This window comes from Tubulanus polymorphus, chromosome 2, assembly GCF_964204645.1.
Source record: "Tubulanus polymorphus chromosome 2, tnTubPoly1.2, whole genome shotgun sequence".
NCBI classification, from domain to species: domain Eukaryota; kingdom Metazoa; phylum Nemertea; class Palaeonemertea; order Tubulaniformes; family Tubulanidae; genus Tubulanus; species Tubulanus polymorphus.
In genome coordinates this window covers 1,721,089-1,742,948 of record NC_134026.1, presented here as the reverse complement: position 1 = coordinate 1,742,948, position 21,860 = coordinate 1,721,089, and the positions used below count along the sequence as shown (strand labels likewise).

The following is a 21,860-nucleotide window of genomic DNA, read 5'->3' as shown; positions in this document are numbered from 1 at the left end:
GATCTATATGAGGAATCGTAACTGAACCGACGAGAATCATTTCCGAACAGAAAAACTATCAATAGAGTCTTATTTTGAATTAGCGTTTTAGAATTGATTGCAATACAATATAGATGTTTTTCCAATAACAATATCAGCATTGTAACCCTTTTCTATGGTAATATGAGGATTAGTCGAAGAATCTGTTTCAGAGCAAGATTTCAGTTTTAGAAAGTCAAAACCCGGAAATGAATGTTTTACTGTCAAAACAAACCTAAAACATGTTTACAAAGTTCAAATTCTGATTAAATAGGGAGTAGATTATTATGAATATAACATTTAATCATCGAAAGGAGTAGTTTTACAACATAATTAGATTAAGTTGTAGTTGCCAGCGGTTCAAACGCTTATTTAACACACGTATTTCATTTGTTTATAACTTGGATCACCACAGTCATCAATTCAATTCAAGCAAAAATTGAATTTCTGTAACACAGCTTATACAGCAACTGAAATAGAAATAATTTGGGAAAATTATATCTTTCAGCAAAAACAACTATTAATCGACAACATTCGTCACAATGGGTGATCTGTTATCTGAAAGGTGTGCGCTTCAATCTGAGGTTTTTGAATTCTGCGATACTGAACAGAAAAGCTACCTGACCGTCGAAGAGGTGCAGTCTCTTCATGCTGATATACGAATTGGTGGAATAAGCTTAGCTCAGGTAAATTACATTGAGAGATAGTGCATGTTGTGATAGTTGACTGTCTGGCATTATAAACCTGCTGTGCACATTCTTGAAATATTGATCGATTATGTCTGGTTTTTATTAAGCCTACATGTACCTACTGTTTTCTTTTTCTTAAATGAAAAATTATGATGAAAACATGGCGAAAAAAAGGTTTTCTTTTCTCTTGATGTTGTTTGGAACCGTAATTCAAGTTAATTAGAAAACGTTAAATGATATGGGAGTACCATTAGTCATGGTATCGACTAAGGGTAGTTTAGTATCTAGGTAGGGGAACTCATCTGTTATTCAGAATACTACTACAAGGGCTGATTAAAGGTAATCTATTTTCTTATATTGTAGACGAGAGCAGCCATTGGTTACACATGTCTAGGATTAGAGGTAGAAAAATGTGAATTATATGATGTACTGATTGAGATGGACAGACGCTATTATTTGATACAAGATTTCAGATGGGAATTCTCGATGTTAGATAGACAACAAACTGACACCATTACCGAAGATCAGGCCAGGTGAAGATTTTACAAATTTCTTGAATTATCATCTTTAAAAAATATAGAAAGTAGAAGGAATTGAATGACTTGAATTTGTTCATATATCGATATCTATTGAACAGGTGGTTTATGCAGGCAGTGCATCAAGATTTATTTTCAAAACGCCGATGGGAAAAGTTTCTGAGATCGAGGGCTGTGCCCGGTAGCGGAGTTACATTTCCCGAGATAGAAGTTGACCTGTGTAACGTTGCGAGCAAAGAACAAATTCTACAGGAAGAATACGAAGAAAAGAGAGAAAAGGAAGGTTAGTATAATGAAATGCTGTATGAATATCTTGGCATTTTTCCAGAAATTTTTGAATAATTTCTGATAATCATTTGTAGAAAGGGCCAAACGTAAATTAGAAAAAGAAATGGCAGAAGCGGAAGAAAGAGAACGATTCATACAGAGGTTGGAAGAAGCGAACAGAAAACGGTTAGAAGTGGAAAAGCGACGTCAGGAAGATGAGGAACGTAGGAGAAATGAAGAAGAGGTCTGTTAATTGATTCATTCATTAATAGCTCTGTGTTGATTTACAATAAGCGATCAGTTCTTAAAAATTTTCTGTTTAAAATTCAAGCAGTTCTGAAAAGGGATCTCGGTAATTCTTTTATCTGTTTGCATGTTTCACAAAACCTTTCTTCTACTGATATTAATGTAAAAACTTTACGCTCTTGTAACCGAAACAGTTTATGAAAAGGTGATAATAGATTTGATCTTGACCCATATTTTAGATGGCAATGCTGAAGAAGAAACAAGAAAAAGAAGCTGAACAAGAGAGAATCCTTAGATTGAAGGAAGAAGAAGGTTTGTATCTAATGGATGAATAATTTTCTTTAAATAAGATACATTTAGAATTTTTCTGTTGTTATTCGGTGAATTATGTTATCATTATGAATTATGTTATTTAGAGAGAGGAGCAAAAGAAGCAGCAGAAAGAGAGAATCTTGTGAGAGAAAAAGAAGAGGAAGAAGAGAGGGAAAGAAAGCGTAAAGCCCTGGTAAGGAGGTTAAACTCGTTCGTTCATTAACAATCCGTTTGTGGATCAGTCGGACCGAATGTACAGTAGTTCAATGTCTGTATGATGATGTATAAAAAGCAGGTAGAAAAAGATATGGAAGAAGTTCGTGTAGTTGAGGATGAACAACATGCAGAACTCGGTGAAGAGGTTAACTTGAAGTCATTTGTAAAAGAGGAGTCGGTACAAAAAACCCATACAATAAATAGAATGGATATAATCAAATTTATATTAGTGATTTTCAAGTGCACCGGGGTTAACAATTGTAATTAAGCTACAGTTGTTTAAATCAGATCATGCATTGTTACATACCATTTGGAAATTGGTCCATTATACATGCACTTATGATTTGTTGTAGCACTGGTGGTATCAAATTGTTCTTACCTTAGTAGTTTAGAGGAATGAAAATGTGAAAAAATCACTAAATGTTTGCACAAATCCTGCATGAGACACAATGTATCTTTATGAAATTTGCCTAGTTTCGTAAAATAAGTTAAACTGTTCGATGATTTAAATTTTCAAACCTTTTTTATGAAACTGGGCCTGACCATGAATACACATTTCATCGTTTATGTCTGTATATTATATAATATATATGCCATTTTTGGAATATTAGTTTTAAGATAAACAGTTGAAATATGGTGTGATTCTGCATTCATGAATATATTAAAAAATTTATGAATTTTGGATATAGTTTATAATTATATGATTCTGGTTGAATAAGATGTTTATACCTTCCGTTTCATTTGTCGTATACGATTTATTCATTTGTTTGGTGACAATGTTGAATTTTAGGAGGAACTGGAAGAGATCCGCCGACTGAAAGATTTACAAGAAAAACAAATGAAAGAAGAAGAAGAAAGACGTCTACGAGAGGAACAAGAAGGAAATGAAGCCGAAGTTAAAGCCATAGTTAGTATCCTTCCTATATTCAGTGCAATTTAAGTAGATGTATTAATGATGAAATCTAAGAACATATAATCATTTATATTTGCAGGAGGCAATGAGTTCTGAACAAAAAGCGCAGGAAGACTTGAGGCTAGCGCAGGAAGAAATCAGGAATGCGAAAGATGCAAAATCTCGAAAAGAAGCAGAAGATAAAGAAAAGGCAGCACGTGCTCGTGCTACAGGTATGATGTGTAAATCTGTAGATAATCAGAACAATTAGTGGCACATTAGACAAGAATATAGTAGAATTGATTGATATGAATACGGCTGATTTGTTGTATCTTATCATAGAAAATAATCACAAGAGGATTCGCTACGAGTTGAAAGTCGCGATCAAATCTCGTGATCGAGAAAAACTTACAAAATCAGTCGGAGAATTTAAAAAAGCTCAGCTTCCCGATGATGAAGGTGATCTATTCAAAGCTGAACGACTCCTCAAACAGTTTAAAGCTAAAGAAAGTAAGTTGTGTGTTGGTAAATGTAGCATCAAGGTGATTTCTCGACAACAAATCAAAAGGCCGATATTAAAGACATGGTTATTTTCGATTTAGAGCTGCTATCAGCTATGGATCGACGTGTGCTGCAAGATTTAGAGAAAGCTGTTGACAATGTTAAAAAGAATGGTTTTGAACCGGCGTTGACGAATGAGATGATTGAAGCGAATAAACTGTTGCTTCAGTTGAGACGTTTAGAGAGAATTCGTGCTGAAATTCTAGAACTGAAACAGACAACTGTCGCCGAGATTCGCAGCTATCAGAAACCTCCAGTTGCAGTCCACACGGTTATGATCGGGACATTCTTCTTACTTGGACACAAGGAAAAAGAAACCAAGGTGAGAAAAGAGAAAAAAATTTTCCTGATTACAATTCAAGAATGGCTTGTTGTTCAATCACCCAATTACTGGGTATTATGTCTACTTTCCCTTTTGTGTATTACTTGCGATAGGTTTGGAAGGCAGTTCAAGCGCTGGTTGGTAAAACTGGTAAGGAAAGTTTGAAACGGCGCTGTCTTGGTCTGGACGCTTCGAAACTTGATATCAACATCGCTCGCAAAGCTAAGATGTATTTCACACAGTTCGATCTGGAACAAGTCCGTGATGTATCCGCCGGTGCTGCAACATTTTATGTTTGGGTACGTTTCCTAAATTTCAAGTTGCTTTCTTTTCTTTGGCCTCCTTGAGTGTAATAAGATCTTTACGGCGGTTTATCATTTTAGGGAACAAGTATGATCGAAGAGGCTGAATCTCGAGCAGAAATCAAGGCTAATCAAAAAAGCAATGAAAATTCCAAGTAATCCTTGAATACGATAGATGAGAGACATTGACTTTAAAATCGATCCATTGTTTTTATATGATATTTATATGTGATAAACTGTAGGTCTTAATACTCGCACTAGATTCTATCCTAGCGTGTTAAACTGCAATATCTTACAATAACAAGTCATATTGATTACTAAAAATCATTTGTTCTATGATTATTGATGAATATTTGTAAAAGCTTTAGCATATAATTGACTGTGCAATATATGAGATAATTATGTTATCATTTCTATAGCGTTGATCTGTAAATATTCTAATGATCTCAATAATTAAAATACAAGACAGTTCTATTTTCAATATTCCTGCTGGCGGGGTATATTTGTAGGAAGTTTTTCTATTTCTATATTGTAATTATCATAGTAATTAAATAAACTGTAGATTTTCTTTGTAAGACGTGTTATTTTCATTTCGATTGGTTTTAAATGGAGTTGTGGATGAATTAAGTTTCAATCAGTTGTGGAAATACTGAGTTTACGTTCGAGTCATGAGATTTTCTGTATGGTGGTGACATCTACTTTGACAATTCACCCCCATAATAAAACCATTATTTACTTAGACTATTAAAACCTGTTTCCCCTATGAGCGAATGCCGCAACTCCGTGGAAGTGCTGTGTTTATTCACCACAGGCACAGGCGCATGTTGATGAATCAAGTCAGTCATAAACCACACAGGACATGTGTAAACTATACATGCGTAAACACACAATGTAAATTTACACGTTATGATGGTAAGTAAATTATTAGAAATAATCAGATTGATAACTTTATTGATCATTAAACATAACAATAAGTTGTAGTCATTTTGTACTTATAAGGCAAGTGAACTATGAAGGTAAACTATTTTAGGCAAATTGCTAAAATCTTCAGATTGAGTGACCGACGATTGAGCTAGAAAAACTATTGTTTCCTTAATTACTCCACTTATACTAAATATATGCTTTGATTCACTTTTAGATAAAGATGACCTCGGGCATACTTATGAGAAATGTCGAAATATCTAATGACAAAGATTCAACCATGTCCACTAATAACGCTGTGGGGATCCAAGAAATGCCACCCTCAACATCAGTTTCTTGCTTGATCAGTAAAAGCAGAGAAAGAACGAAGAAATTATCGAAAGAAGCATTGCTTTGGTGGCAGATATGCATGGCGCTATACATCACCGGTATTCTATTACTGATATTATTTCATGGATTTTCGCTTTGGAAATACATATATTCAAACTATGAAAAGAAGTAGCCTGTTAATGAAATTCCAGTATTATCATTGCCATGAAAAAAACAAAAATTGTAAATGATACAGTAGTTAAATTTGTTTAATTTTGTACCTCATTAAAATGGAATATATTGTTAACTGTATTTACAATTGATTAAAAATTTTGATATAGCATAATAGTGTAACAGACATGGCACGCATATGTTTCTACCTTATCTAGTTCATATGTGTGCACTCTTTATCGCATATCAATAGGATCTGTGCTTTTGATCAATGCTCTTTGATATTCATGCAATAATAACAAGTTGTAACCTTTTTTCAAAGGCAGCATTCATTGTTGAGTTTCGCCGAGGTAGATAATACCTAGCCATGTATCAATCATAACAATACTTCATATTCAAATCAGAGGTTCGAGCAGGTCAATCTACTTTCAACATTCCAAATAGAATAGTATAGATAACCGCATCAATTATATGGGTTTTATCACAAAATCTTTCAATACATTTTCGTTTTCAAGATTTTCATATTGAAGGCAGCAGATATCCAACATACAGGTTTATGATGTGCCAATATACAGCATTCCTACAGTCTCCTGTATTTAGAACTGCTGCGATTATCCTCAGTGTTGGTATAAATAATTCAATAAATATATTGTAAATAATAGGTGAAAGATATGTACCGGTATATTTTTTCTATGAATTTGATAAAATTGTTCATTGTTAAGAGAACTGTTATGAGTTTCATGTACTGTTGTTACCAAGCACAAATTATAATTTCTTATGATTTAATAAAGTTCTAATATTTGTAAGTAAATCTTTTAATTTCTAATGTCTCATAAAATCCCTACACTGGTCTCTGCAAAGCTGAAATCATAAGATGAATCATTGACAAGACAGATTACTGACAGTTAAACCATTTATTGGAAATACAATAGTGGATACAGTCATTGATGTTTTTAGAAATATTTTTGTAATGGTTCACCAAGAATGACTTCCAGTTGTCCTACCACGTCTTGACATAGTTGTTCAACTTCAAATGATTCATCTGAAAAATTATTTATAGCGAAATTTAACACATACCGTAGACATTTGTAGATGAGAATCTACAGATTTGTACATGTACAACTGTTGTCTTACCTTCCATCAGTTCAGCTAGGAAAGGAATAGATTCTGGTAGAAGGGCCATGTAGTTTTCACCCAATATTTTACAAACCGCCTCAACAACTTTCAACGCAGCAAACCGCACCTAAAAATGACCCAAGGGAGTTTAGTACCGTATATAATGATAGGAAAAGATACCCGATGATCATTATGATATATTAATTCATTTATACCTTTGGCGATTCATTTCTTGTTTTCAGTAGAATTTGATAATTGAGCGGTTTCCATGAAGCATCATCTCCCACTGCTAGAGCAAACTGTGAAATACACGGGACAACGTGTTGCGCTATTCTATCAACATAAACGTCTTCACCACCTTGTGTATTCTCGATCTACAATGACAGAAAATAAACAAGAGTTCTATGTCTATGGTAAACATAGTATGGATTAGGCTTCAGTATCTAAGATAGAATACCTGGTCAACCAGTGGCTGCATCAATGTGTCAAATCTTTCTTTATTAATCAATCCTTCGTTATCGTAGAGGAAACATTTCTGTAGACAATCCAGGATGTATGACAACAATAATGAAGACTTAGTCACATCAGTTTCTCCGCAACCAAACGTAGTTTCATCTGTAATATTGAATATAACTATTCAGAGTATGATGGAAACTACAATAACCCTAAAAGGCAGGTGAACAAATTTATTTACCTGATTTACTTTGGTTATTTTCATTCAACAAGTTTGCAGCATTTTTGATAAAATGTCCAGCGAATAGTGTAAACAAACTCTTCAATTTCATCGCAAATCTGAAAGCAAATTTTGGTTACGTGAATATCTAAGTTATATGGGAGTGTATACCATAGACTATCAAGGACAAAACTTACCCATCGCAAAGTTTGTAGAATGTCAACATTCTGTCCTTATGTGTGTCACTTCTAGTAGCCCAATCAAATAGCTGTAATCAAAAGGGAATAAATATCATTCAAAACTTTATCAAGATGAATAAATAAAAAGCTTTAACAAGACAGAAAACCCTTACGCACCTTGAAGAACATTGGTCTGAAACTTGATTCAGAAAGTTTCATCACCATCGCAACTATAGCATCAATTATATAGCATTCGATTTTCTCAACTTCTTCGACGTTCAACTAAAAATAACAGAATTACAGGTACTGATTTCTACTATACATAAATGATTTAAGCCAGCATTCACTGAAATTCCTAGAACTTACCTCCGAATGGTCATTTCTATAATCCAACGCAACAAGGAAGAAGTTCAGTATTTGAGTTTGATGACCGGTCAATTGTTCTTTCGTCAATTTAAGCAAATGATCGGATAGAATTTCAAACAGTGTACACAAACTTTCCTGCGTAACAAGTATATTAAAATATGAATCCTAATGACTATTCCTAATAAATAAAAATACACCTAAATGGGTATGTAAAATAAATATGCGAACTTACTCGATTTTCATCCTCAGTCACTTCGTAACACTTAGATACAGCTGGTAGAAGCACTCTTGTTGGCAGCAATGCAGCCAGATTCTGACGAACTGATTTCAGTCGCGAGTAAAATTGAGATTTTTGTACTGTGGCTTCTGTTTCCGTTTCCGGTAAAATACTCAAGACAGCAACCTTTAATAGATCCACGAATCATATTTACTCGATATCATTCTAAAGAAGTGAAATCTGCACTGGACTATATTTTACCTTTCCGATAATATCCTGAACATAAGGACTAATGAAATGAGGAAGACATTCAACTACTTTCTGAACGGTAGTGACAGCACTAACCAGCAACATATCATTGCTGAAATACATGATTTTTAAGAATGAAATAAGATCCTTTGATGCAATCTACATTCTCACAGTATACGGTATAATTACCTCTGAAGTTTCTTATCGTTTTGCAGAACCTGAATAACTTTTGGCATGAATTTCGACAGGTATGGAATTGAATGAGCTTTCAAAGTACTACACAACTCAGCCAAACAGAGTAAAGCTCCTGATGCCACTTGTGAACTGATGTTTTCTCGAGAAAAAATATTGGTTACAACTTGTAGAATCTAGAAACAAACAGAATCACACCAGGTAAAGACTACATGCCAAAATATTACACTAATTTGTCAGTGAATATTATAGTTACCGGTTTGAATTTATCTGGATTCTTATTTCCAAATATTTTGCATTGTACTCTGAGACAAAATAGAGCAGTCAGTTGATTGTAGGAGGATTCTTCAGTCGACTGGTCGCTGGCTGTTTTAACAACTTCAACCAGTTGATCTATGACTGATAGGAACAATGATGCCTGAAAACGACAAGGTAAAATTAGACTCTTAAAGGCAGAATCTACACAAATCATCAACAGAATCAAGCATACCTCTTTCTCGGAGAATGGCTCACGATTTGATTGTAGTTTGCTATTCATTAGTTCCATAGCTTTACGTCTGATCAACTGCAGGTCGTGTTTCATCAAACCCGAAATGACTTCAACGAACACCGAGTTTGGCAACAAATTATTCACCTTGAAATATAACCGTACACAATAGTGACTCCATTACCGTTTTATCATTATCATACTGAATATTCTTCTTTTATAAATAACCTTGTACCTTGTCTAGAATGTCATACGCTTTCGTTAACATAACTTTCCAAAATTTGTTAGTAGGAAGATGATCGCTGCTGTCAGTAAGGCATCGCGCTATCTGACTGATATACTGTAGATCTTCTTCTAACATACATTGATACAAATCAACCATTTCTTCATTCCCTCCCTTCGACTGTTCAACCTTCAAATATCAAGTATGATATCTAAATTAGCAACACAATCAGCACGCAGTTAGATCCTTAATGACCAAGGGTAATGATACTTACCTTTTCAAGGAATTGTTCATTAACAAGAATTTGACCGATAAATGAAGTTGTAATATAACGGAAATGACGATACTGTTTTGCTGTGTGGTTTTCAAGTTTTATCAACACCAGAGTTTTATCAATGACTTTACTTTTTCTACGAGTAGGCCTAGACACCTTAGTTTTGTCTGAAAGGAAGATTCCCATATATCTATTTAGAACACATTGATTCACATACGGGTTGTTAAGTTCATACACCGAGATTGAAAGTACTAAACATTTCGTACCCTCTTTTTCAGCTGGAAGTTTTCGCAAATATTGCAACAATTGTTGACCTGAATGCACTTGAACGGCTGGATCAAACTGGCTGCAGATGTTAGCGCAGAATTCGATATCCGTATGTACGGATTTACTGTCTGAATCTTCAGTCTTGGTCGATTCATGCAGGACGTGTCCATCTAACAGCAGCATTAACAATGGCCACAGGTATTTCTTCGGTCCGAGCGTATTGACTAGTTGCAGGAAGATAGGCAGACGCCTGTGTTCAGGTACATGAGGATAGGCATCAACAAATACCTGTATAACACCATACACAACACTACTGTCTAATTTGGTAGTTTCTGAAGCAGATTTTTCACTTGCCTGAAAATATTTACAATTTCAAGATAAACAGCGTAATGTACATTGAGAATTCAGCTGCTACCAGCCCTTATATATTAGGTAACTGTGTGAGATCGTGTTGAAATATAGCAACGACTTATAACTTACCTCAATAAGAGCGGGTATAACAGTCTCAACGGTCTTAGTGATCACCTGGAAACTGTAACTATCGTCTTGTCTTAAAAGATTAGCGCCCATAAACGTGAAAATAGACATGATGTTGTGTAGTACCAAAGACTGGAAGAATAACAAAATTATTAGAAAGAATTGCTGAAAGTTACGCTACAAACTTAACTAGGAAAATAAGGAAACTTACTGGGAATAAAGCAGCTGCAACAGTTAATAGTAACAGAGCATGATGATGAGTTTGAGGATTGTTAGATGTTCGAATACATTGTACAATCAGTTCCACGTTAAAGTGTTCTTCATTTTCAACATCTGAAATACAATAGAACGCGATATAAGCAATTGTTCGAATCTGAATAAAGTCAGGACTGAGGAACCTGTTCCATACCTTCAGGTGTTAGTTTAGTACAGATATTATTCAGACACGACATCACTAGTTGTTTCGCATATTCAGCCGGAACCTGACTATCCAATTCTAAAATACTGAATAAGAAATCAATATTTGCTGAATTATTGAAATATCAATATAGCATGCTCGGTAAAAGACAAGGAAATCAGAAGATTTTAAGTGATGAAATTCGATGTAATAAATTTCTTACATTTTCAGAATGTTAAAAAGAGACTGTATCAACTTGGAAACATTGTGTATCTTTTTCTTCGATTGAAGCATCTCCAGAACCAATAATGATCTCTGCCATGGACGAGTATCTAACTCGCTCTGTTCAGACTCCGCTGGTTTTGATTGACGTCTAACACGTTTAGCATCGCGAACTGTAGTGGCTTTATTACCAGCTCTCAGTTTATTCAATTCAACAATCACGTGCTGAGCGTCTAGCGTCAACTAAAAACATTAACATTCACAATCCATCAAATAAAGACGTAAATTCGCTACAATTCCAATAATCAATCTACACATTTATACTTACACCTTTGAGACATTTCGTAACGCAAGATGCAGTTTGCGTTAATTTACTATCAACCCATAAATCGAACAGCTCTGATATCAGTTCTTGTTGAACCTTTGGAGTCAAAGCTGTGAAGAACTCTTTCTTTATCTGCAAAGCAAGAACAGTGCACATCAAAATATAAGGCCTACAGGATCTCAAATAAACGACAAATATAATTGTGACAAATTGCTGCAATATAAACCTGTGATAATGCGATGTACTGAACGGATGAATATTCGGCATCATGTCCGGTTGTTTTATTCATACAAGCGACAAACACGTCGAATACTTTCTTCTGAGACAGTAACGAAGCGGTGACCTCATTGAATCTCTGGACGAGTCGATGAATACACCTCGTTTCTGACTCGTTGAGACTTTCCTTTTCTATCAGATGAGTTAGAAACGGTAACAGTTTCGTCAACAGCTTCTAGAAAATGATACATCTTTAACTTAGCGAAGAGGAAATATGGCGAGATACAGGAATTGACATTGAATTCGACACAAAAAGAAACTGACCTGCTCATCTATGCCGGATAACTGCATTAAAATGACGTCTTTCACTGACAAAGGAGTTTCATCTTGGAGGACGATCGACACAAGTGACTCTAGATTAGCCAGAAGATTTTTCTCCGATGAGTTATAACCATCTCGTAAGATTAAACCAATAGCCTATCATGAAAAAGATGAGGGATCGAACGTATATACATCGAATACATGTCCTAAAAACTGATTCATTTAGTTTTGTTTTGTATACAAAGTTAATAAACTCACCTCAGATATGTGGTTACAATCTGATATCAATTCTTCCTGCCTTTGAACAACTTCACGGATCAGATAAATGTACACAAACGTATCAACATCGTTTTTGTCTTCCAGAGCTTCTTGAATCGACTTGAAACAAGCAACTGCCGCTTTACGCACTTTTTTCTCATCACTTGACAAACAGCACAATAAACTAGGGATAACTGCAATAAAGAGACGTACATAGATTGACTCTTTTGTTCTTTCTAGAAACTCAAAATTATCTCTAGATATTCATCAAGCAATCTTACTATGCCACGATATGAAAGGTTCAAATCAAAAGGAAATTGATTGGCTGAAAATTTATTTACCAGAATCTTGTTGATTTAAGTGATCGATGGATGAATTCTCGATGAAAACCTCAGCAATGTACAGAGCATTCAATTGAGTAATAACATCAGAGCTGTCTCTCCACATCATTTCCAGAAACTGATACAGCATGATATCAGGAAACCTCTAAAATGATACAGTTTTTAAGACGTATTGATATTTATGAATGAAATCAAAACAACTCAAACTTCATATGATTACGATGAACAAACCTGAAGAAATTTTAACAATGGATTTCTAAACAGCTCAAACTCTGATGTTTCTTTATTTGATGCGGCATTTGTTAACAAAGTGAACAGGTCTGTGTAGAATTTGAACGGTTTTAGCGGACAATCCTGTTCCTCTTTCTCCCACCAATCAATATCTGTGAAAAAAATAACAATATTCCATGAATTCCATTTCAAGTTTAATTTATGCCTCGAATCTACCGATATACGAACCTTTCAGTTCGGGTGATACACAGATGGAAGTTATCAATTGATCCAAGATCCACAACACAAATGGCAACAACATGGTAGAATCAGTGACTGATAACCTTACAGCTTTCAACAGTATACTCTCAATATCGTCATGAGCTACACCATCGTTCAGCCCTTTAATCTGAAAAACAATCGATAGATTTCAAAATATATTCAGGAGATTCAGTTTTAAAACGCTGTACATGGTACAACATACCATGTTTGGTAGAAGGCATTTCTCGAGTATTGCAACTATATGCGTCTCATAGTAAAATCCCTCGGTTGCATTTTCAACACTCGGCAGCAAACCAGTCAAAACGAATAGTGAAATGACATCGTACAGCACCGGTAGGTGTTCCTTGTCAGCATCCAATAACTTTATCAACTACAAATTAATAACAGGTGTTCATATATGAATATTCTATCATTGGGAAAACACAAAAGCATCTGCTGCAAGCATAATTATTCATACGATTATGAACCAGTAGGCTCTAATCATCCATTGAAATTACTCACGAAGCTTTTCCTTGAAGCGATGTCTTGTTCTTTTAGTGCATTGACAAGATTTTGTAGTATCAAATGACTTTTTTGTTTTTTCTTTTCTGATGTTTCTGAAATATTAACAAATACAAATTTTACGCCAATAAGAACATGAAATCCGACATTGATACTGAACAAATTCAAGCACGTGCAAGTTTACCTTCATGCAAATTCTTCAATAGCGGATGTTTCTCGGCAAATTTGCTCCCCATAATCATTGCAGCAAAGCGTTTATTCTGATTCTGAGTTTTTATCAAAAACGGCAGCAATAAAACAAGCACCGTATCCATAGAAACATCAGTAAAATGATCCTCTGTTAGCAAAGTTAAACAGGACGGGACGATCAATTTCCTGAAATTCCAAACAATATTCATAAATTGTCTTATGTTCTTTATATTTTACTAGTAAAATGCTAGTAAAGCAACTTACTTCTTATCTGAGTGGAAGTTGAATGATTTCAGTAGCAGTTTAGAAATCAAGCTATATAATTTCTGATCTTCTATTACTTGTTTCAATACCTAGAATATAAAATGACCAATGAATCGATGTACTAGTTTACAGGATTCTTACAGATCAGGGAATACAAAATTCCTCGATATTACCCAACCAAAAATTCCCTGATTAAATCATGATATTCTCGAGGTTCTTGTGTCTTCATTTGTCACCGGCAAGAACAACAATATACCAAATATTCTGATTCAGAACTTCCTGATTTTCCCAACAGGGGAAAATAAATCTGGAATTCCCTGATTTGCCTCATCTGAGTTTATCATCTGCCATGGTAATCCTGCGTATAACTATTGATATTTACCTGAACATCTTGAAGTACTGCCTTCACAACTTCTGCATCATCATCATTCAATCTATCGATGAAAATTGACGCGACAAAATCTTTATCTTCTTCCTAAAGATTGCACGAAAAACTTCTAGTTAGTCGACGAAGAGCAGAAATTTTCTCAAAGATTTATATGATTACTTGCCTCATTGTTGTTGACGATTTTTATAAGTTGCTGTATGGCTAGTTTACGTATTTCAGCTTTCGGATGATTGGCAGCAAGTACGAGATTAGTCTCACTGTCCGGAATTACGGAGTGTTTCGCTGCTGACATTGTCGCTGTTATAAACTCTTGTACGATCGACTGTTGATTAGGTGATAAACCACGCTTTGTTGTTTTTTCGATGACCGCGTCTACGTCCAGTGGATACCTGTAAACCAAGGATTAAATATCATACAAATGAACAGAATGAAGCCTTTTTTGCAGGATAGATTGTAAAGATTTGACTGATCAATAAAATATTGTACCTTTTCTCCATAATTCCTATAAATTGTTTAATTCTATTCAAGCTGTCAATATCCGCTGGTTCATCATTTTTCTGCGACATAAATTCATCCAGGAGAATTCTAAATGGGAATTATTTTCAAGAAGATGAAAATCTGATAATTGTGCAAAAGACAACGTCATTGAAAATAGAACTTACTTGATAACATGTTGCGCGGTATCAGAAGTGAGCTGTACATCAGACAGGATGCCTTCTAATAAAGCTGAATACGGAGAAAATTCTTGTTCCATATCATCACCTCCTTCGCTACAAGTCATCGTAGCGGCATCTTTGATCCCTTCGCGAGTTAGTCGCGACAGAAACCTGTCGAGAAACTTCGATATGATGTATTTCGAAGATAACATTTGAATCGTAGACACTACTGCCGGTAGTCGACAGATATGGCGAAACGTTCTGTAAAATAAAAGGCATTCAATTCAAGTGTCTGTAAAAACCACTACAACAAGTTTATTTGTTTCACTATAATTACCTTTTAGGAACTTCATCGATGGTCTGTGTTTCATATATGAGACATATACACGTTAAAGCCTCACTGATCATTACTGAAGGAATATGCTAAAATTAAAAGAATCATATCATTATAGCTTATCTCTATATGAAACAGAATTAAGAATTCATTCTTTTCTCTCAATAAATATTAGACTCACCTTTGAAAGCGCTGGTAGAGTATTCGCAAAGAATTCTTTTTTTATTTTTGCCTTCGTAACGAGTTGCGACATGATCATGTACGACGATGCTTTATACTCGATGTTTTTCGATTTGAATCCTTGCGTCAGATACGGCAGTAACTTGGCAATCATTTCCTCTTTGACGTTACCATTTTCCAGAGCACCGACTACAGTCGTAGCGTAGAAACTCATTATAACACGCAGAGACGTACTGTTATTAGAAGCATTTCCATGAATCTGCTCACAAGAATAAAACAGCTATGCTTAATCACAAGATTCTAGATCTAGTAGTGCAACTGACAACTGGATGTCTATCTAGGACATTACTGACCTTTAAGAAGTTAGGTACCATTTCGCACACAAATGTTAGAAACCCCAAGTCAGCCCGACAATGATTAATGACAGTCATTCGTGGAAGATGACTGCCAGGTTTCTGTAATTAAAAACAAAGCCTGCATATCATATTCAATATGATATTAAATATAGGTAAAAGCCATCCAGTAATATCAAACAGACCTGTATATGATGTAACCAATGCCATTTATTGGCTGGATCTTCAAGCTTGATAAGCTGTACAGCGCGTACAAATATATTAGCTTCATGATACGGCAATATACACTGCATTAGTTCATCTACATTATACCAGTGAATATGATACCTATAGAAGACATCATCAACAGTATTCTCAAAAATAAATAAAAAGCTGATCTCTCCCAATCATCTGATTCATTGGTGGTAAGCATTTAAAATCAGATGTGAAAATACCTGATTATAAAACTAAATCACCTCCAGGTTACTTATTTTACTAGGGCTCAGCTAACAACAGCAAAAAGAATAGTGGTAAATGTAGTTTTTTTCAAATAGATGAATATGTTCACCTGTATATGAGCCATTCTAGAGCTTTGTGAGCCGGGCGCAACAAAAAGTATGGCGACAACTTGATCAGAAACTTCGAAATTGATTCATCTAGTTTTTTGTTGACTTCTTTCGTCTGCACGCTCCTCTCAAAATTCTGTGATGCATCGCTGAATAATACATCATTGAACTCTTCGAATTCCCGATCTATATTTTCAAGTTCTTGCAATCCATTCAAACCTTAGTGAAAAAACATAACATAATCAATGAAACAATCTTCATATTTCTTTCAATAAATACTTAATTCTCACTCCACTTACCGAGGGCATAAAATGTCTCTTTGTCAATATTTGCCGCTTCTTTAGGTTCAAAAAGTAATGAAGCCTTTCGTTTATCCTCCCCTAACAATGCCTGGGTGTGAGGAACAGCTAAACGAGCGAGCTGCTGAGCTAAAGATGTCGTCATCTTCGTGATGCAATTTCTCTCCTTTTTTTGCACAACAAACTAAATAAATGTCATTGAAATAATTCATTAGGCGTCCCCTTTGAGTTATAGACAATATCTTAAAAATATGTAACACTAGGCAAATTCAGTCAAAGATGATTCGACATTGTCATTGATTGAATTTGAAAGCAGGATTGGCCAAGTCAGTTAGTCTTACTTTTAGTTAACTAATAAAAACGTAGGTTGGTTAGGAAAAATCTTCAGGTTCACCAGTCACGTCACAGTAAGCTTTCAAACTGGCGTTATAGACGTTTTTTTATCAGATGAAGACTTCACGCACGTGTATATGTTGACATATGGTAATTGCTGCTAGTACCGACTAGCGGGAAGATATGAGTCTCATTGTAGTAGGGTTCGAATCCCGGATTCGTCCTTTCCGATTCTCACTCGCCACTGTTCCCAACCAGTTACGTACATCGACTGATTCTGACGTACTAATAGAGGGCGTGTTTCTCTGAATCAACTTCTCTCGATGAAAGAAATGTGCTCATCAGAAGAATCCTCAACTACCATGAGTTCTACGATACTAATTATTACAGAACAAAGAACACCGATGAAAACTACATCAGTTTTTATTTTATCATTTATACATACAATACATTGAGAATGGTATACAACATTAGTTGATCCAAGTCAAAATAAAATTGCAGCTACACGACATCAATCAATCTGCTATTTAATCGTACAGAAAAAAACGTAATATCTGGTCACATCGAGATTTATATTGGACGAATACAATCTAATGAAGAACAATCACAAAAACTTATCTTTTCAACTGATACAAGCGTCCATGGAGTACATAAGATTTTTTTTTACATTTATTTACAAGTTAGTCAACGTTAATGTCAATTCGATGACACGAGACGTTTAGTCGTCGCGCTTTCTCAATTCATGCATGTGACCGAATTTGTCTCAGTTTCGCTATTCGTTAAGATTTACAGGTCTCCTGAGGTTAAGATTAATTCCAGACGAGATCAGGAAATGACGTAGATATTAAAGGTCTTAAAACTTCCGATCCCCAACTTTCATAGCAACCGTTGCGTTTCGCGAATGATTTACGATTCTTTTTCCGCCATTTTCCAATTTTTTTTTGCCATATTTGTTTACACATTTGCCCTGCGCGGAATCAGAACCAAAATCTCCGTGAAGTTCGAGCCTAATTTTACACCGATTTCTCTAATAGATATATTTATATATACATATACTTTACTCGCTTTCCTAAAGGGGAGTCGCGCACGTTACATTGAACACTAGTCAATTCCAAGTGCGAGACATCAAAATGCCTATCAAAAAACACATTTACAATTTGTACACAATGTTTTTAAAGTAGTACGGTAGTTTTGTTTTGGATGCTGTCGCGTGTTTGTTCAATGTCCAACGACAGGCGGCACCTAAACGGGTGTAATAAAACCTGTCTCTATCGCGACGTTCAGACAGCAATAGAGACAGGTTTCAGATTATTATCATAAATATACAATGGTGTCTTTGGTTTTTATATACGAGCCAAAGATCCACTGATCCCGATATAAATGTTGCTACTTGAACACTGACGTCGAATTCTATTTTCACTTCTTTTTGTTTTTTGCTTGTTGTCCACGAGGTGGCGTTACCGGTCTACCTGAATTCAGACCGCCGTATGTAAATTTCTTCTTGTCCGCCGGCTTCAGAATCTAGAACATAAATAGGAAATCGATTTAGAGCCAGAATTTAAACATTATTCTAGCTACGAATTTTATTTCAAGAAAACATTCAGCTTCTCTAGGGAAAAATAATTCCGTAATTCCTCGTAAGAACCCAGAATCCCGGCACAAGATATTTGACAATTACCTGGAACGAACACATTAAAGTTTCATCTACACTCATCATGGCTCCAGCGTTGTCAAATTCACCGCAGTAATTCGGCGCAGAGAACAGCGTTACGAGTTGCCGTTTAGCGAAAAACTCATAACCATCTTCGACTACCTGTAATTAATATACAAATAACGTGATATCAAAACAACAGCTATAAAACCCTTCATCCAAATCCAATCTCTAAATCTTATTCCGGTGGAAAAGAATTCTTAAGAGCAATTTTGTCATTAACCTCCAATTTACGATATAATAAATTGATTCAGCTGTAGTTTTTCACACTGCACAGCTAATTGTATCAGTTGATATTTTCGTCATGAATTCAAATCAGAATTGAACAGCATTTTCAACGAACCTGATGTGCTCTGCATATAAGATCAAGATCGTGTTTGTGCAAGAATTTGCCGACTATTTCTGCACCGAAAGTGAACGACACGCCTCGGTCGTTCTCACCCCAACCCGTAGTATCCTTATCAGGATCCGACCACAGAAGATCGCACAATAATCCCTGATCTGGTACATCTGTAGGACGCATGATTCGTCGTATTTGTTCCATTGATTGTAAGTCTGGACTTAATCCTGTAAAGCAACAACACCTCATTAATTCATTGCCTCTAAAATCCATATGACGACAGGTTTCCAGGTAATCTGCATTGTTTTTACAATATTAATTTAATAATTCTCTTTTGAAAATTATGCCTAAAAATATCATTTTAAAATTCAATTCAGAGCCCGAAATCTTAGTGTTAGGGTCACCTGTTTACACAAATAGAGTTCCTGTGATTTATTTTTAGAATGATTCATTACCTCCGTGACAGCAGAAAATTTTTTCATCGATAATAGCGGCGATCGGTAGACAGTTAAAACAATCGGTAAAAGTCTTCCATAGTTTAATGTTGTATCTTCGTTTACCTAAAACACAACGCAAAACACATTAACAAATTTGGACAGAAAGAGATTAGCTATTGAATTTAATACATCATCAGTTCGCCTTCAGATCGAAGCATCAGAACAATCAATCATATAGTGAAACATAGATCTACATGATAGTTTTAAGAATTTTTAAAGACTTTTTATCCAGTATGAAATTATGGGAACAAAACTTCATATTTAGAAAGAATACCAAGTCGGATGACCAATACATTACTAACACATCAGCACTATCATATGATCATTTTCTCAATCGATGTAGTCAATAGTTAGCATTAGTAGTTGTTTACCAGCAACCCCGCCCAATTTTGCGAATTTTCAACACCTTCCGTGAAACGCCCGCCACTGGTAATTCAAGATCTTAACCAACCCCTGCCAATTCTACATCCACCATATGTTCTATCATCGCTTCATACAGCAGTCAATGTGAAAGATTACATCAAAATGAAACTTAATTGTCTAAGTTCTTAACATTTGGAGTAAAACATAAATTTTGAGAACTGTAGTCCGGTTTAAATACCAAAATTTTAAGAATATCTTTTCAATGTACAACCATTCCCCACTTTTACCAGTAATGAACCATAATTAATGTATCACGAATGAAGACAAATTACGAAAAACTTACATTCATCATAGAAGCCATAGATTCTGTTGATGCTGGCACATTCGTGGTTTCCACGCAGTAAGAAGAAATTCTCTGGATACTTTATTTTATAAGCGAGTAACAAACAAATAGTTTCTAACGATTGTTTACCGCGATCTACGTAGTCGCCCAGAAATAAATAATTACTCTCCGGGGGAAAACCACCGTATTCAAATAACCGCAGTAAATCATAGTATTGTCCGTGAATATCCCCTGAAAATAAATTCATACATTCATTCTTTATTTTCATTGAAATGCAGTGTTCTCCACAACCGATTTTAGACTAGAGCGGCGCCCCCTTTCATTTTTAAATGCACCCCTTATAAATATCCGGTAAGTAGATGTCAAGATTCTATCAATGCTGATAATTGCTTTGAAATACGTTGAGCCTTTAAATATGAAAGTAAGAACATTACATCAAAAATTAACTTAATTTGCTGTACTTTTCGGTTGCTACGTTACCAGCAACAATGTCATACACACGACTAACGCAGCAAGAATTCCAGCCTATGAAGAACACTGAATTAAAACATTGGTTTATTCACAATAAGATACATACCGCATATCTTTAATGGGGCTTCCAACTCGAGTAGAATGGGTTGACTGAGAAAGATTTCTCGAGACTTTAAACACAGTCCTCTGATTTCTGCTTCCGTTAACTGGACATTTTTTCCCGGCCGTGAGCCTCTCACTGTAAAATAAACACAAGCATCGTTTAATTCAAGTTCACCGTTCTTTGCGAGCTCAGGAGCTTTTCAGAAACATTTCACGCTATCATTTACCATGAAAGTGGTCTCAAAAGACTGGCTTTCATCAAAGGGATATGCGTTATGGGCCTGACTCAAATTTTGTCCATCGCTCAATATCTTCATAAATGCCAAACATGACAGATGGAAACTTGCTCTTTTATACATTTTTAGATACTCTGAACCCCTATTGTTAGACCGCCTGATATTACAGGTGGATTAATCAGAAAATAAAGATTAGATTTCCTTTTTTCCCTGGCCAGGCCCAGCCAGGGCAAAAACTGAAGCAAACTAAAGGGATTATTATTGCTCCTTTTTAAAAACATTTATGATGTTAAACATACATACGAATAACAAAATACATTCAAGCGAGAAAATCGATAAGATGTACACAAAATAGAGATGGAAACACCCCTTCAATCGTTCTAAATGTCAAACGACTACGTATAATTCAAGATTTAGCGGGAACGTCAAAGAATACCTTCTAAAAGTCTTGCTATGATGCTGTCTATATTCAACTTATCGGCATCTGCCATTCTTCAAATAAATATGGATGCGTTTCGTTAAATCTTTTTAGTTGAAATTGGTCCGTTGACTAAGATGATAGCCGATGAAATGGACTAAAATTTTCCAGCGATCGGGCAGTAAACAAATATGGCGAATTCTCCGGCGCTACTTTCCTCCTAGTTGCTCAGGAAGATATCGATACGACCGGAACCGAGCACCTGTCAGCGAACTATTTTTGT

The 21,860-nt window shown here is 35.3% G+C and overlaps 3 protein-coding genes across 4 annotated transcripts; 1 reads left to right on the top strand and 2 right to left on the bottom strand.

The window, feature by feature from the left end:
* Positions 1-227: 227 nt before the first annotated feature.
* On the top strand, positions 228-4,869 carry LOC141899249 (uncharacterized). 2 transcript variants are annotated; one of them, XM_074785434.1, is made up of 12 exons: positions 228-704; positions 1,071-1,240; positions 1,345-1,526; positions 1,606-1,754; positions 1,996-2,068; positions 2,173-2,261; positions 3,075-3,191; positions 3,277-3,409; positions 3,519-3,686; positions 3,779-4,059; positions 4,173-4,358; positions 4,443-4,869. In XM_074785434.1, the coding sequence occupies exons 1-12, from the start codon at positions 561-563 to the stop codon at positions 4,518-4,520; spliced, it is 1,770 nt and encodes a 589-aa protein (XP_074641535.1). In that variant the 5' UTR covers positions 228-560; the 3' UTR covers positions 4,521-4,869. The 2 variants fall into 2 exon arrangements, with proteins under 2 accessions (XP_074641535.1, XP_074641536.1); XM_074785435.1 differs by lacking the exon at positions 228-704 and having other exon boundaries at positions 1,070-1,109; positions 1,181-1,240.
* Positions 4,870-6,693: 1,824 nt separating this feature from the next.
* LOC141900002 (HEAT repeat-containing protein 1-like) lies at positions 6,694-17,221 on the bottom strand. Its single transcript, XM_074786689.1, has 42 exons — positions 17,105-17,221; positions 16,764-16,947; positions 16,467-16,683; positions 16,105-16,246; positions 15,920-16,021; positions 15,568-15,825; positions 15,390-15,475; positions 15,059-15,313; positions 14,883-14,981; positions 14,556-14,785; positions 14,391-14,479; positions 14,009-14,097; positions 13,740-13,930; positions 13,556-13,650; positions 13,257-13,424; positions 13,022-13,181; positions 12,794-12,945; positions 12,563-12,707; positions 12,222-12,415; positions 11,967-12,119; positions 11,653-11,877; positions 11,430-11,558; positions 11,103-11,344; positions 10,892-10,986; positions 10,694-10,815; positions 10,486-10,614; positions 10,005-10,359; positions 9,739-9,905; positions 9,477-9,653; positions 9,245-9,388; positions 9,011-9,172; positions 8,752-8,930; positions 8,575-8,674; positions 8,329-8,499; positions 8,097-8,231; positions 7,908-8,012; positions 7,749-7,819; positions 7,573-7,670; positions 7,336-7,493; positions 7,094-7,252; positions 6,897-7,005; positions 6,694-6,804 (listed from the first exon to the last, which is right to left on the bottom strand). The coding sequence occupies exons 2-42, from the start codon at positions 16,906-16,908 to the stop codon at positions 6,716-6,718; spliced, it is 6,291 nt and encodes a 2,096-aa protein (XP_074642790.1). The 5' UTR covers positions 16,909-16,947; positions 17,105-17,221; the 3' UTR covers positions 6,694-6,715.
* A 280-nt stretch (positions 17,222-17,501) lies between these two features.
* Positions 17,502-21,795, bottom strand: LOC141898741 (serine/threonine-protein phosphatase PP1-gamma catalytic subunit A). The gene is made up of 7 exons (XM_074784809.1): positions 21,596-21,795; positions 20,928-21,059; positions 20,351-20,581; positions 19,603-19,707; positions 19,151-19,374; positions 18,775-18,909; positions 17,502-18,617 (listed from the first exon to the last, which is right to left on the bottom strand). The coding sequence occupies exons 1-7, from the start codon at positions 21,648-21,650 to the stop codon at positions 18,513-18,515; spliced, it is 987 nt and encodes a 328-aa protein (XP_074640910.1). The 5' UTR covers positions 21,651-21,795; the 3' UTR covers positions 17,502-18,512.
* Between the last annotated feature and the right edge of the window lie 65 nt (positions 21,796-21,860).